This window comes from Mesitornis unicolor, unplaced genomic scaffold (genome assembly GCF_000695765.1).
Source record: "Mesitornis unicolor isolate BGI_N332 unplaced genomic scaffold, ASM69576v1 scaffold24669, whole genome shotgun sequence".
NCBI classification, from domain to species: Eukaryota; Metazoa; Chordata; class Aves; order Mesitornithiformes; family Mesitornithidae; genus Mesitornis; species Mesitornis unicolor.
The window spans coordinates 18,707-33,160 of record NW_010208283.1 but is presented as its reverse complement, the minus strand read 5'-3'; the positions used below and the strand labels follow the sequence as shown (position 1 = coordinate 33,160).

General features: G+C 39.5%; 1 protein-coding gene across 1 annotated transcript in view; it reads right to left on the bottom strand.

The window, feature by feature from the left end:
- ESCO1 (establishment of sister chromatid cohesion N-acetyltransferase 1) overlaps nucleotides 1–14,454 on the bottom strand; it is a 31,069-nt gene that overhangs the window by 170 nt on the left and 16,445 nt on the right. Inside the window, exons 7-10 of the mRNA XM_010192457.1 lie at nucleotides 13,965–14,096; nucleotides 6,170–6,259; nucleotides 3,669–3,812; nucleotides 2,032–2,220 (exon numbers count right to left, since the gene is read on the bottom strand). Of these exons, the coding sequence (XP_010190759.1) occupies nucleotides 2,032–2,220; nucleotides 3,669–3,812; nucleotides 6,170–6,259; nucleotides 13,965–14,096 (555 nt within the window). The remainder of the gene's footprint in view (nucleotides 1–2,031; nucleotides 2,221–3,668; nucleotides 3,813–6,169; nucleotides 6,260–13,964; nucleotides 14,097–14,454) is intronic.

Here is a 14,454-nt window from a genome sequence, read left to right as displayed (position 1 = left end):
CTCGTTAAAAAGAGGGGGGGGGGGGGGGAAACTTCAGAAAATAATACAAGAATATTTATTATATCTTTTATTTACTTATTCAAAAGGAAGCTCTCTTAGGAGGAGTCAGCTCTATTTGTACGAGCCATCTCTCTTGCATCAAGAGTTCAACTTCAAAGTTTTAAAAAAAGAAGTTTGAACGAATTCCAACTATTTCTTCACAGAAAATAGACGGCTGGGACTACGATTACAGCCCCTAGGAATGGAAACCCACGCTACAAACAAGTCAGGGTGCTTCAAGGGGGGGCTAAAAGGATCTGAGGAAATTTCAAGTTCCTGGTTTGAAAACACATTTGAGTTTGGATGAGAGCACATCTTGGATTAATTCAGAACCTCTAAGAGCACAACCATCAGGCACCATTCTTAGCGACACACTTGCAGTAATAACTATCTGAAAAGGAAGATACAATTTGCTCAACTTCTTCATGAAAACATTTTAGGTCTGTTTTATTTTATGTTTGGTTTATTCTTATTTGAAGAAAGAGGAGAGAATCGAGGGATCCCGTTGTACTTTTCTGGATGGCTGTGTGAACCAATTCAGCAAACTGACCTCAGGCTTTAAGGCCTCGCTGAGGGGAAGGAGGAGGTTATGTTTATCCTTGGAAACAGAAGAAGTTTTTTAATTCCTAGGAGATAAATTTACATGTACTCGCAGAGCACACGTGAACTTTGTTCACATGGACATCTCCATTAACTCCTGAAGAAAAGACAACAGCAACAAAATCCTTTCTAATTATTACCAGCTTTATTCCCTTCTCTTTACTGTATTTAGGAAGATGGTTTTGCAACGTTCCTAAGCCTGTCTGACGAGGTTTTTGTGACTGCAGGTCAGCTGTGAAAGCTGGGGTAAAACAGGGCACATTCTCACAGTGGACCTGAATTCTGCTGGGATACCTCCAGCATTCTGAAGTCAGGACTTAGCTGGCTACCAGAATCGCCCTCTTCAACCTCCCTTGTGCTGTGGGAGACATTGAGGCTGAAGTTTCAGGGGCAGCTGAGCAGACTTATCTGCTTTCCGCCAGCAGAAAGCAAGTCTCGCCCCTCTCCTTTGCCTTCTGCAACTGCCTGGCTTCTTCCTTCACACCAAGTCTAGAGCTCACCAGACCCTTCTACAAACCAAATGAGCGCCCAAATAACACAAAGCTCCACCGGGCAGGCAAGATGCACTCTGCAGGGCAGAACAGCTTTGCTAGGCTCTCCAAACACCCAAGAGGGTGAGGAGTGGCAGACACAGCTGTGCCTGCACCACAAACTCCAACAAGATGGGGCCAGCCAGGCACTGAGCACAAACCTGACAGCCCAGCAGCAGTAAGATTTGGGTAATTCTTGGTGCTACTCCAAACAGGCGTTTAAACTTCTAGGAAATGTCACTGGCATAAACTGAAAGTTTGGAGATTCAACACTTAACATTTATCAGAACAGCAGTGGGGATGTTTGAGTACTTCTATGGATCTAGCACTCAGCATTCAGCTGAATACACTCGTCACCAGCTATTAAAGCTCCATAGAAAGTGAAAATGTCTCATAAGGCTCACTGAGCCCAAGCAAAGCAACAAAAAAGTACAGCTGGACACCATCAGACTATATCAAACAATTTGGTGCACTCGTCTCTGTTCTCTCCCCTTTTTAAGGAAATGGGCCTTTGGTCACTGAGGAGGTCCCACTCCTCAGCACCTTTGACCAACAGCAGCCTTGTTTCCTTTGCTCGTAACTGCCTCAGAGGGATTACTCAAGCCCTGGCAGTCTGCTGGGGCGACGCTCCACAACTGCGCTTGGCAGAAGACTTCTGCTCAAGACAAGCTACTGCAGAATACTGACCCCAGGTATCCACCTCCAGTAATGCTGGAACTGCCAACTGCGCTCAAATCTACATTTCCAGCATCACCAGCAGTGTAAAAATCCAAGCTTGAGGCACACAGAGTAAAGCAAGAAACGTCTCAGACTGAGCTCTGCCTACAACCCATGTAACCAAGGAAGCTTTTTTTTAATATTACCTCAGACACTCGATCATGCGAGAAGCGATCTTCTTCCGACGCATCATGCTGAACACCCATATTCGGCTAATCCCACAAATCGCAGGTTCTGGAGAGGTTGAACAGCACCACGCTTTCTGTCTTTCAAATATGACTTTCTCATTTTCTGAACTAACTTCTGGAACCTTCTCTTCTATAACTCTGTAGCCCTGCAGATGATGTAAAAATATTGGTTACTTTATAGAGCATCAGCAATGATTTGACAAAATAAATCTGGTGTAATATATTTCAGTTAAATGAACCTACTTGCTAAAGCACTGTTATGGCTTAAGGGTTACCAGCCTGAAAGGGAAGGACAGACAGTGTCTGTAGGACCCTGGGGGGTCAGAGATCAGTACTGTTCCCTCCCCTTTCCGGCCACAGTCTATAAAAAACTGAGGAGGCCTGAGGTTTTCGCGGGCTTTTCCTGGATTTCTGGGCTGCTTCCTGTCGCATCTTGGGACGGCTGGGGCTACCTTCACGTGCTCGGCAGCATCCACCACCACCCGCTCCCGGCACCGCTGCGGTCCCTGGTGACGAGTCACAGCGGTCACAGCGGCCACGAGGCACTGCTTGGACACTTCCACTCGGGACTACTGGGATCGGGTTTTGTATATAATTAAATATCCTCTGTCCCTTATTAATTCCCTTCTCCTTTCCTCTGTTGTTTTTCATTAAACTTGTTACAGTCTCGACTTCCAACCTTGTGTGAAGCATCTTTTCTCTATTCCCTTTTTATTTAATCCTCCTCTGGGAGGGTGGGTGACAAAAGAGAGAAAATCCTGCTCGCTGGGCTCGCCCTGAGCCGTAAACGGAGACAAGTACCTTACCAAAAAGACTGCATATTTATGTCTCATTTAATTTCTCTTAACAGTTTCAAAATTGAAACAGATGATAAAAGATTAAATTTTAAAAACCACTCTAAAGCTTATCTGATTTAAAATAACAGCAACAAATAATCCAATTCTTATTACCATCTGTCATTAAAGTGTCTGCGTCAATTTCTCTGGCCTTGACTATTTTGCTCCTTGTCTGCAGCTCCCAAAGCACAGAGACAACACCCCAGTTTACAGGGAACAGACAGAACATGTGACAAAGCTCTGCCATCAGTTTTTAAGTGACAATGGCAGCACGGCTTCTTTTCCTGCTCTCTACCTCACAGCTCTGCCTCTGCATCTGTTTGCTGTGGAGCTCTTTGACCCCTCGGTGACTCAACTCCATCCTACAGAGCACCCACTTGTCCAGCCAAATTGGATCTCTGCTGGGCAGGGAGCTGTATTTGCTGGTCAGCAAGCTAGAGGAGAGCCAGAGCTGGTGTAAGAAAAGCAGAGGAAGTAAAATTCCACCCTTTGGCCATGGCAAGGCCTTAGATAAGCAGATCTGAGCCAAATATGACACCATACACGTGTCTCAGCTCAGCGTCAACTGTACAAAAATGAATCGCTACATTTCGGAATGGTCTGTCACCCAAAGTGTCTTCCTCTCTGGAAAAGGCACACATTGAATACTTATGTGCTAAATAGCTGAACTCCGAGGTGATGTTTTAGCTACCCAGTCTGTGGAGAATACAGTCACCTAGCACTGACACGGACTGCTTTTCTCCAGTTCAATCACTTACCCACTGGATATGTTCTGCAATTAAGCAGCCGATAACCTTTTTGTCATTGGAAATAAAAAGAAGAGTTTTAGTTCTAGAGTAACACATGAGTGGAGCTTGCTGAAATCCCAAGTCGTTGTCTACCATTTCTCTGATTTCTTCCACCTGTCAAAGGAAGTGTAAATGCTGTATAAGAAACACAGGTAAATAGACACTTGCAGAAATTTACAGAAAAATTACAGATCTGCAAAAACGCACTAAGGTATCTAAAACACCGAAAGCTAGATCCAAAATTAAGGATTAAGAAACCTGCAAAACACATAGGTCCACATAAGTGTTCCTTAAATAATACTCCTCTGGAAATGGGAAGAGTTGGGACCTCTAAATGAGCTTCCTTACTAAGCCCAAACTTCAGTAGTCAAAGACTAATAGAGAGACACAGGAAATCAAAGTGCAGACTCTGATATTCTACAAGTAAATGAGAGCTATGCTAAAAGTTAAACTATCTTAGGTGAAGGGTTTCTGTCTGTTGTTTTTGAAGTCTTGAAAGAACTCATCCACCACGGGGTTTGAGCAGATGATAGCAAGCATGGTGCCAAGGCAGCTAGAAAATGTGTGCATTTGTTGTAAATGAATGAGTAACTCATCTCTTTCCTCAAGCTTTCTGCTCTTCCATTAGCTTTGCAAAGAGTAATTACCAATAAAATTCTGTTTAATATTAGCAAGTTTAGGATAAACACATTAACTCCGGCATGAATGTTAACCAAAGCTTGTGCATGAGCTGAGATTTTATTGGGGAATTCTTGCACCTACAACACTGGAGCAGCCTTCATCATCATCCCCTCACTCGAATGAGGCTGAAAGACAGCGGCCATTTCTATGTCATGCAATAAATGGCACGAGCTTCATTAATGAATGTTGTAGTTACATTAGTACAGCAAACTAGAATTGCTGATGCTATGAACAGATGAAATTTGTACTGATCAAGTGAAAATTGTGTTAAAAAAATGCTTTTAAAATAACCTTTAAAAGGCACGGTGTCAGTGCCTTTCTTTCTCACCTAACCCTCAGGTACCAGTTTTCTCCTGACAACTCCAATTAGCCCATTTGAAACACTAAGTATTTACTTCTGAAGTCTGCCATCCGCAGTGGTGACAGCTGTAGATTCTCTCAGTTTTAACCACACAGAACTACAGAGAACGTTATTCTAAGTTACTTCATTTGCTGCAGCCTTCCTTTCCTCTGCCCCACTTCGGTATTTTAAGTAATTTTTTCTTCAGCCATTTTAGTAAAAAAATGAATGAGTAATGAATGTACTAAAATTAAGATAATACCACCAGAGGAACAAAACTTAATAAATAAACTCATCTGCATTAAATATTGAAAAGAGAAAATCTGTCATTTCTTTTCAATTCAATAACTTTAAAAAGTCTGTCTTAGTCTGGAGAAAACCCACGACAGTAACGCCATCAGAAAGAGCTGTCTTGGGCATCAATTCAAGTCTCAGAGGTCCCTTCCAAACTCAGTTTTGCAATCCTGCAACAGTGGTACTGTAAAAAAGCACCTATTGGTCACAGCACATCCCCAGCTAAACAGAATCAATGAAAAACACAAATGTAATGACATTTTAAGGTGCATGAACACAGGCGAGGCAGCAAGACACCAAAGCACCTGCTGCTCTAAGGCTCCACCTGTGTCCTGTGCCCAGTTTTAGACAGGGAGCTCCAAAAGAGACCTGAGACATGGCATGAATGGAAATAATCTAGAGGAGAGTCTGATGATGATCAGAGCTCTAGAAAATATCATTTAAGAGTTAAAACCAGCACATCCTTAAGGTGAAAAAATCAGTTTGTCCAGGCACAAAAAAGCTGTTGCAAAGAGGAAAAGAAGGATGTTTTATATAGCTCTGGGAGTATGATTTGCATTACTAAGCTTAAATTGCAGTACAAAGATTCTGCTGGACATTTAGGGAAAATTTCCCAGTGTTACAGACAGTAAAGCACTGTAACAGTCTGCAGAGGTCAGAAAAACCTCTGGTAGAAGTTTTAGAAAGCTGCCAGATGCATCATAACCAGAGCTGATACTGCTTTGGACACAGGAATGGACTAGATGGCTTTGAGGCCACTTTCCACATAAATCTGTTTTTATCCAAAAATCCTTTAGAGAATGGTGCCAAAATGTACTGATGTTATTATAGCAGGAAGTTTATATTACATAAAATATCTGGTAGTCATTCAGCATGTATATTAAAAAAAAAATATGTAAAAAAAAAAAAATCAGCTGGCTGAAGCTCTTCCCACCCCTGCCTGCCCGTCCTGCTCAGACTCATCCACTCCATGGAGGGAGCAGCAGTGTCCAAGGGCGAGGTGTCTGACCTGTTTGTGGAAAAAGCTACAGAACAACTGCATTTTGAGTCCAACTGCTCACACACAAAATACATAAACTTTCTCTGAACATTCTCACTACTTACAATAAAATATCAAACAAGGTAAGATATACAAGCCCAGTCATTCTCACCATACCTTTTTAAGTGCATACTTTGGGTCATCAGGAAGAACCATTATTATCTTTCCATCAGGATATTCAGCCAAAATCCTCTCCTTTTTCCAACCCTAAATAAAACAAACACTTATCTAAACCATCCACAAGCGGTACTTTTACAAACAGAAGTTGCACATTATTGTTCTAGACACTGAACTTATGCAGAGACTTCACGCTATCTAGCAGTTGCTTTGCTAGAGAAGGAAACTTCAGCTAGCGTTTTAAAATGAGCACAACAGATATAATATGATCTTATTTATACAGTAATTTATAGAGTAGCATAACTATATATAGAAACTATCTGTGAAAGTGTCTTATAATTCCCCAACTAGATTTTTTTTTTCCCCCCAGGACTGCAGTGCAAACTGAATTTTACAACAGAAGTAGCAAACTCGGCTCACACAACTGATTTCCAAACCTAGGTAATACTTCTTTTCCGAAGTCCAGTAAATAGGAAAAACCCTACGTTTTAATAAAAGATTTCTTTTTAACATAGTTACCTCCACAAATACACACTCAGTTTTAAAGTTTGGCATGCGAAAGACCTCCAGGAGGTTCTAAGTGAACTGATTGGCATGCAGTTGCCCAAAATGTAAGGAATAGTTTATTTTGTTACTGATCATAACTGTTAAAGCCACAAGAAGGATACTAGAAAAAATTTTATAACTACCTTCTAAGAATCTAATGGGGAAGGAGGCTACGTTGTGTGTATCTGAAGTATAAACATACTCAAAAAAATAGAGGTAATTAACTCTTCTTCAGATCCACACTCGTGGTGAATAATGAGCAGTACCTGCATGGAAAAAAACAAAACAAAAAAGCCACTTAAATCTAGTAAGATGGGACTGGCAGATAATAGAACTCAAGTTGCTCTGATGGGATCTAAAAATACTGAATGCAGAAGTAACCTCAGCCACTAAAAAGGCTGATCTACAAGTCTTACTCAAAGCAACTTTAAATAAAAAAGCCTTTGAAGAAACAATATTGATGGAGTAATTCTCATTGAAATCTGTACCTTCCCACAAAATAACGTTCAACTGCAGACCAAACAACGGAATTTGGCACTGAATAAATGCCACAGACACTACCACCAAAAAATTACAAACTTAAGTGCTATATACTTGATCTGTGTCTCGTTTTAACCATCCTGAGTTTGCTCCCTTATTCCAAACAAGACATGAAAAGAATAATTTTAGAAATTTATCTACTTGCTGGTAGCCCTGGGACTATTTAAGTACGAATTTAGTACCCAGCATGGCAATGGTTGCAACACAGACACCATCTCAGTCCTGCCTCCTTTTCTTCTCTTAGTTGCACTAAATACCAACACAAATGAAAATCCTTTTGGAATTTGTCTATATTATGGTCTAAACACAAAGGGCAGTAAACAGCAGCGTCACAATATTTAGGTAGGCAGAAAAGTGCCATTTGTGGGATTGTGACACGCCTGTTGAGACCGTTACAAGAGGTGTCAAGAGATTCAGACAAGGACCACAACTCTCCAGCCTCAAACATCATCCTCTAACATAATCCTCTCTCCATTTTTTTGTCTTTCGCTGGCTTTTGGCTGTTTGCCCTGCAAAAGCCTTCTGTAACCTATTTTAAACCAACCCTGATCATCACTCAGCAGAAAAATGCAATGTGTTTGGTAATCCCACCATCACAGCATCCAGAATGTTGCAGGCCTAATGCAGAAAATTCAAGCCTACATTTTAGCAAGGAATTCTGTTAACGTAACAGCCAAATGAACAGCAAAATGAAATCTGATGGAAGAAAATGTTTCTGAACAGCTTACTGCTGTTACACGTTTAAGCTACAGTGTATTAGCAGAAGTCTAAAAATAATTTTGAAAAAATGCAATAATTGACTAATACTTCAAACTCTTATTTCCATTATTGTCCACCTACTAATTTTCTTAAGCAATCAGTATAATATGGGGACTGATCATATTCACAGGAGAGGTAGTTTCTATATTGAAGTATTTTGGAATTTATTCAGAAACACATGTTTTAGAGATGAAGCTTTCCAAAAGGGTTTGCTTCTTTGCAAACCTTAAGCTCATCCAAGATTTTTAGTTCATTTGGTTTACATCAGCAAAGGCATTTGAAAGTCATATTCCTTTGTTATTCAAGCAGCTCTAAGAGCTTCAAAAAGAAAACCTAACATTTCACATAAGCATCTGCATCTCCAGAATCCTTATTGTTCAGTTTTAGTAAGGAATGAACTGTACTTCCTTTAAACCAAATGGAAATCACACACAAGATGGGTCACAGCCCTTTCTTTTCTATTGTACCATTAAAGCTGCTAAGGAAAATGTGCTACAGCTTCACCTGGGACTGATCCTATTGGACATCTACAATACACAAAATATGCCTTAGTACCAGTATCTTGCATGAGGTCTGAAGATTATTTCCCTTAATGCGGCTATTAAAGTGGGGTTTTTTTAAACAAAACCCCACTATTTTAACCCTACTGAAACACCCTGCAGATTGTTGTATTTTATTTCAATCACTGAGACCTAAAGTAGGCCTCCTTAACTCAGATAGCAAGAGCACCTTGCTATGTAAGAAACAAAAGCATCATGTCTGCAATATACTCTGTAATATCTTACTGTAATGTCAGAAAATTTACTTCTCCTTTTCACTGACATTACTTTAGGCCATTAAGACTTATTTACTGTCGAATGAGATGCTCAAGCATTGACATACACTGCTTGTGATGACCAAAAAAGTTAAAAGGAAAGCTCTTGCTCCCACCAGGATTAGGCATCAGCAAGGCACATACAGCCTAATCACCACAGCTGGACACACCGGTGATGCACAGAAGTCCAGCCGTGTGTAATAACTTACAATACCCTCTCTCCTCTCCACGTTACTAATCCTACAGGTATTTTTAACAGTTTGAGAACATAAGACAGCTCTGTGATGAACAGTTAACTCATTTTTAATCTACCTCTAACTTTTCCTCCCAGTTCAAACAAGACTGCTTCTGCTTGCTTATTAAGGCACAACGATAGAATTACAAAAGAAAGAATTCTAAAAAGTGCAATACAGACAAGCGGTTGCTACCAGATCATGAAACTGTACAGACAGTAATTACAACCACACTGTGCAGTACCTTGCCTTCACTAGATGATATACTCAATTTCACGTGAACTATGTTCTGCCTATAGTTTAAAATAATATCTGAAAGAGATTTGCCTTTAAAAGCGTAAGGTAGAAGACACAATAGACTGCTTCCCATGCATTTCCTTATGTTTTAAAAGGTCTTATGTAAGAACAGGAAACAGGACAGCAAACCTGGTATATTTCTCTATATGCCAGTTCTGGCTTGTCTGTACTCAATTTCCCAAATTAATACAAGTATGTGAAAAGTGGTGGTGTTTCTTTCTTATACCTTTTTTCCTCAAAAATGCTGAGGTAGTGAGGAATACGCAGTTAATACTGTGACATTCTTGGTCTTTCACATTTGTGAAATTTTCCCCTAATAAGCAAGCTTAGTATGAAATTTGGTGACCTTTTACCCTTGATAATTTGTAGCAGAAAAATGGCCTACTGCATTCTTCCTCCCGACTCCTTCATCAAGTTACCGATATTCTGCCTCTCTTTCCCACAAGCATAATATGGAGAATGAGGCTTTGACTGGAGAACACATTAAGATCTTTGGATGTAGCTATTTAACAGCACCCTCTGCTAAAACTATGATTCTTACAGAAGACAGCTAATGGTAAGAACTTTATTTTAAATATTAAGTTTTATATTGTACGGATGTATCACATTTTGAATTAATGTAAATCAAGACAACCATGAAATCTTTCTAAGATGACAGGGAAGTTCACCATCACCTTCAATCCTGATATTCTATTAACCTGACGTTTCAAGAAGTCAAATGCTGCCTTTTTTTCTTTTGTTTTAATATGAAAATTGTAAGAACCTCACAGATGGGCTTGGATGCAACTACTGCAGAATAGTTATTTTAAATTTATCAGAATAGACATCAGCCCAAGTAACAGCTTCTTTCCCTTTGTTGAGCTCAAGATATTCTTAACTGAAAAGATGGGCTTGAAATACATTGAAAACACATTAACTGCATTCACATGAGGCACCTGAATCCACAGGCATCTCCTAACTTAAGTTTTTGGCTTTGCAACCTAAAAAAATCATTAAAAATAATGTCTCTCTCTCAGAAAAATTTTGCAGAAATACTAAATTGGTAGTATGTGGTATCACAGCAAACAGACAATTAATTCTGTGTGGCATCACAGCTAGGGGATTTTATAAAACTGAACCATGTATCCAGGTGTATTTTTTCTGGAGACTTTCAGATGTCTGAAACCAGAAGGACAGTGAGAGAGATTCTTAAATTCATCTGCGGTATGGGACATCTCTTGCACTAATCTATTCCTGCTCCAGTACTATCCCTTGACCACCTCTCACCTTCTTGCTTATTCAATTTGCACGCTCCTATTAACAGCAAATGGCACCCTTCAGAAAACCCCTATTGCTCCTTGCCAATCTTCTGTTCTCAAATCCAAAAAATGTCAGTAAACTTGCCAAACTTTCTCTCTCCACATAAGGCCTGCTATTTCCTTACTGTCTCTATCAGCCATCCAGGACAAAACAAGTACCCCAATACCATCTCCTTGTTAGCCTGTCCTACTCCCAGGGGGCTTCATGGACTTTCTAGAGACCTAAAAATAAATTTTTAGTAGAAGAAACAAGATAGATCATAAAAAAACCCAAACAAAATTATATTTTGTTGAAGATGGCAAATAATTTATTATATACATGCAAACTATCTTCTGGCTACTCAATACTTTTAAAAAACCTACAGAGCAGCTGCATGCAGGTGGGCAAGACACTAACAATAAAGTCCGTTTTCACAGTTCACGGCAAGAAGCTCTAGCATGATAACATACATAGGCTTTGTTTTTGTGATTCTGTGAAATGAATCATCAACAGAACTATTAGGCACCTAACAAGAGACACTCAAAAGTGAGAAAAACTGAGAAAAGTTTTCTCAAGTTAGACTGGCATCACATGGCACGAAGAACGCGAATGACAAGAGAATGAAAAATGCTTCTAAGGTACCTTAGAATGGCCTCCAAATCAATAATGCCAAATACTCTATAATAATGTAGTTAATGTATCTGGAGAGATAATAAAGTAACATATCAAGGTCAACAAGACCAGGTGTTCCTGGACCAGAAAGTCTTACCAAGAAGTTACCAAGACTTGCTCTAGAACAATTGTTTGACCCCATCATGCTACTGCACAGTTAGCACTTTGTGTCAGGGAAAGAAAGGGAGTTATAGTTTCAACACAGCAACTACATACAAATATTTACAAACAAGCATCTCACACCTCCAGGCCATCCTCTCCTTCAATCCCCACTAGAAACTGGAGCACCTCTCCTACGAGGACAGGCTGAGAGATCTGGGGCTGTTCAGCCTGGAGAAGAGAAGGCTCTGGGGAGACCTTATAGCGACCTTCCAGCTCCTGAAGAGGGTCTACAGAAAAACTGGGAAGGGACTTTTTACAAGAGCACATAGTGACAGGATGAGAGGTCATGGTTTCAAAGTGAAAGAGAGCAGATTTAGATTAGATATTGGAAAGAAATTCTTTACTCTGGAAATAGTGAGATGCTGGAAGAGGTTACCCAGGGAAGCTGTGGATGCCCCCCCCCCGGCAGTGGTCAAGGCCAGGGTGGGCAGGGCTTTTGGCAACCTGGTCTGGTGGGAGGTGTCCCTGCCCATGGCAGGGGGTTGGACTGGATGATCTTTAAGGTCCCTTCCAGCCCAAACCATTCTGTGATTCTATGAAACCTCCTAGCAGAACTAGGATAACTAACAATCACTCTTCTGTTATTTCTGGATGACTAAACATTATAAAGTAGAGACTTGGTGTACTAATTTACTGGCAAGAAGGCTTATCTAAAATTCAAATTATTTTCTAAGAGGAGGTGAGGATATTTCTGTCATGGACATCACCACAATACAATCAACCCAGAACCACTGACTATGGATCAAATAGCTAGTGTTAAAGACACATCTATTTAGCATGGCAAAAGTTACTTACCCATGCAGAAAATAGTGTGTCAATCAAATTACCAGAAATAAAAAATCAGAAGGGAATTTAAAGACTCATAAGACTCCTTCCTTCACCTTTACAGTTTCTGTTACAGAATAACCATCTAAATCATTTCTCTACAGACATCTACAATGTCACAAATCACCACTAGAGTCTCCACAGATTTCAGAGATAGAACTGTTTGCTCACTGAACCAACAATACAAATAATTTGCTTGAGTACACATTGTGTCAAGTTTTAAAAAGATGCCTAGCAACTGAGAAAACAATAGGGAAAGTTTTTTCTTAAATTAAAAGCATACCTGACTTTATATATAGTAATTTTCAACTGGTTTAAGGTAGTCTGCTCTTTCACTTTTATGTTAATCATGTTGGTACTCTAGACATACATACAAGTGAGAAATTTCAGATCTTTCAGCCTTCAAAATATTCGAATTTCAGTGCAGTTTCCTACCTACATGAACATAGCAGCTTTAAGTGACTACTAAATTCATCTGCCAGCTTCTGTCCAAAAGAACTAACACCATCTTCAGAAAATTATGTTTACATCTTCAGTAACATTCAAGATCTGAAAGTACTTGGGGGGCTGGGAGGGGAAGGGGCGAAAAAGGCAAATGGGAATAAAATGGAGAAACATATCATATGCTGCCGTTATAAGACACTGTGGTCCATGACACTTGCTGCCCAATCTCATCCTACATTGTAACTGATGTATCGGAAGCGACCTTTCAAGATGTCTGGATTATTCAGCAAAAACTAACCAAGAAGAGAACGTATACCAGAACTATTTAACCATATGGTTTCAACTGCTTTAGCTATGAAGGTAGACCTTTATATTTGTAAACAGTGGGATAAAACTGAGCTTAAGATTTAAGAGTAGCCCAACAGCCATTTGGTATCTACATGAAATGAATTGGTGGCCTCAGTTCAATTATCCTGGAGGTCTTATCTACTCGAGTGTAGAGTACTGAAGGTAACATGTGTGATAAAGAAAATAGACTTTGTGGATTCTGTTCTGGATTTCAGACATGTGAACAGATATGTCCTGCAAGTCTTGTAATATCAGCTAGTGATAATAATCAGCTAGCTGATTTTACAACATACTTCAAATTGTACTACATTTTTCAAATTTGAGCTTTGAGAGATATACTCAGATACAGCACATATAATGAAGTTACAAAATAATTATTTGGACTTTCTATTTAAAGATTACAACCACACTATAAATTCCATTAAGCTTCAATATACTATGAAGTTGTACCAGCTGGATTCCTAGGCAGTCTCTCTTCAAATTACACAATCAAGATAAAGTAATTTAGGAGACGTCTAAGATTACACAACTACACAAGCCAACCCCTGCAAACACCAGTTGTGGTGAAACCTGTATTTAGCACTTTTGGAAGACTTTCAGGCATTCCTTTGTCTTCCCCACCCATCCCAAGATTAAGGAACTGGAACAGAAAGAATAAAACGGCAACAAAACGCCACTATCCTAATAAATATTCTTATACGTTACATATAACATGTCTACTATGGCTCTTAAAACATTTATTTCCCCAAGTGGATTATTCATGGCCTACCGTGACACTAATCTATTAAAACATGACTTAATGTAATAACAATTGTAACCAGTACACAGCAAATAAAAGATAATGCTTATTGTCTTTAAAAAGATAAGGTTTTCTTACCACATATTTTACAGCACTTATGAACTGGTTATGAAAGAGCAGATGTTGGGTTTCATCCTCTGGATTTGACGCAGTGTAAAGCATTCCACAAATATTACAGGAAATAGCACCAAATCTCTTCTGTCCTGCATCCTATTAAAAAAAAAAAAGGAAAAAAAAGAGAAAAGTATTTGTAAATTGCAAGCACAGTAAATATAGTTCAACAGAACTTAAATCTTCTGGTAACTCGACAAAATGGAGTGAAACAGGAGGAAGCAAGTACAGAATTTAGAATTCCATCCTTAAAAAACCCACACAGCCTCAAAAGACTCAGGCCTCAATCACAGAGCAAACTACTCAGCATTAAAATTAGCTCCCATGAGTTTTGAACAAGTGACTTCTCTTTTATTTTAAGAAACACAAAGATCAGAGAATTCTTCCTTCGTTACTCTATTTGCAGTAAATACAATCATCTTCCACAAAGAAAATTCCCTCATCCAGCCCCACGCTA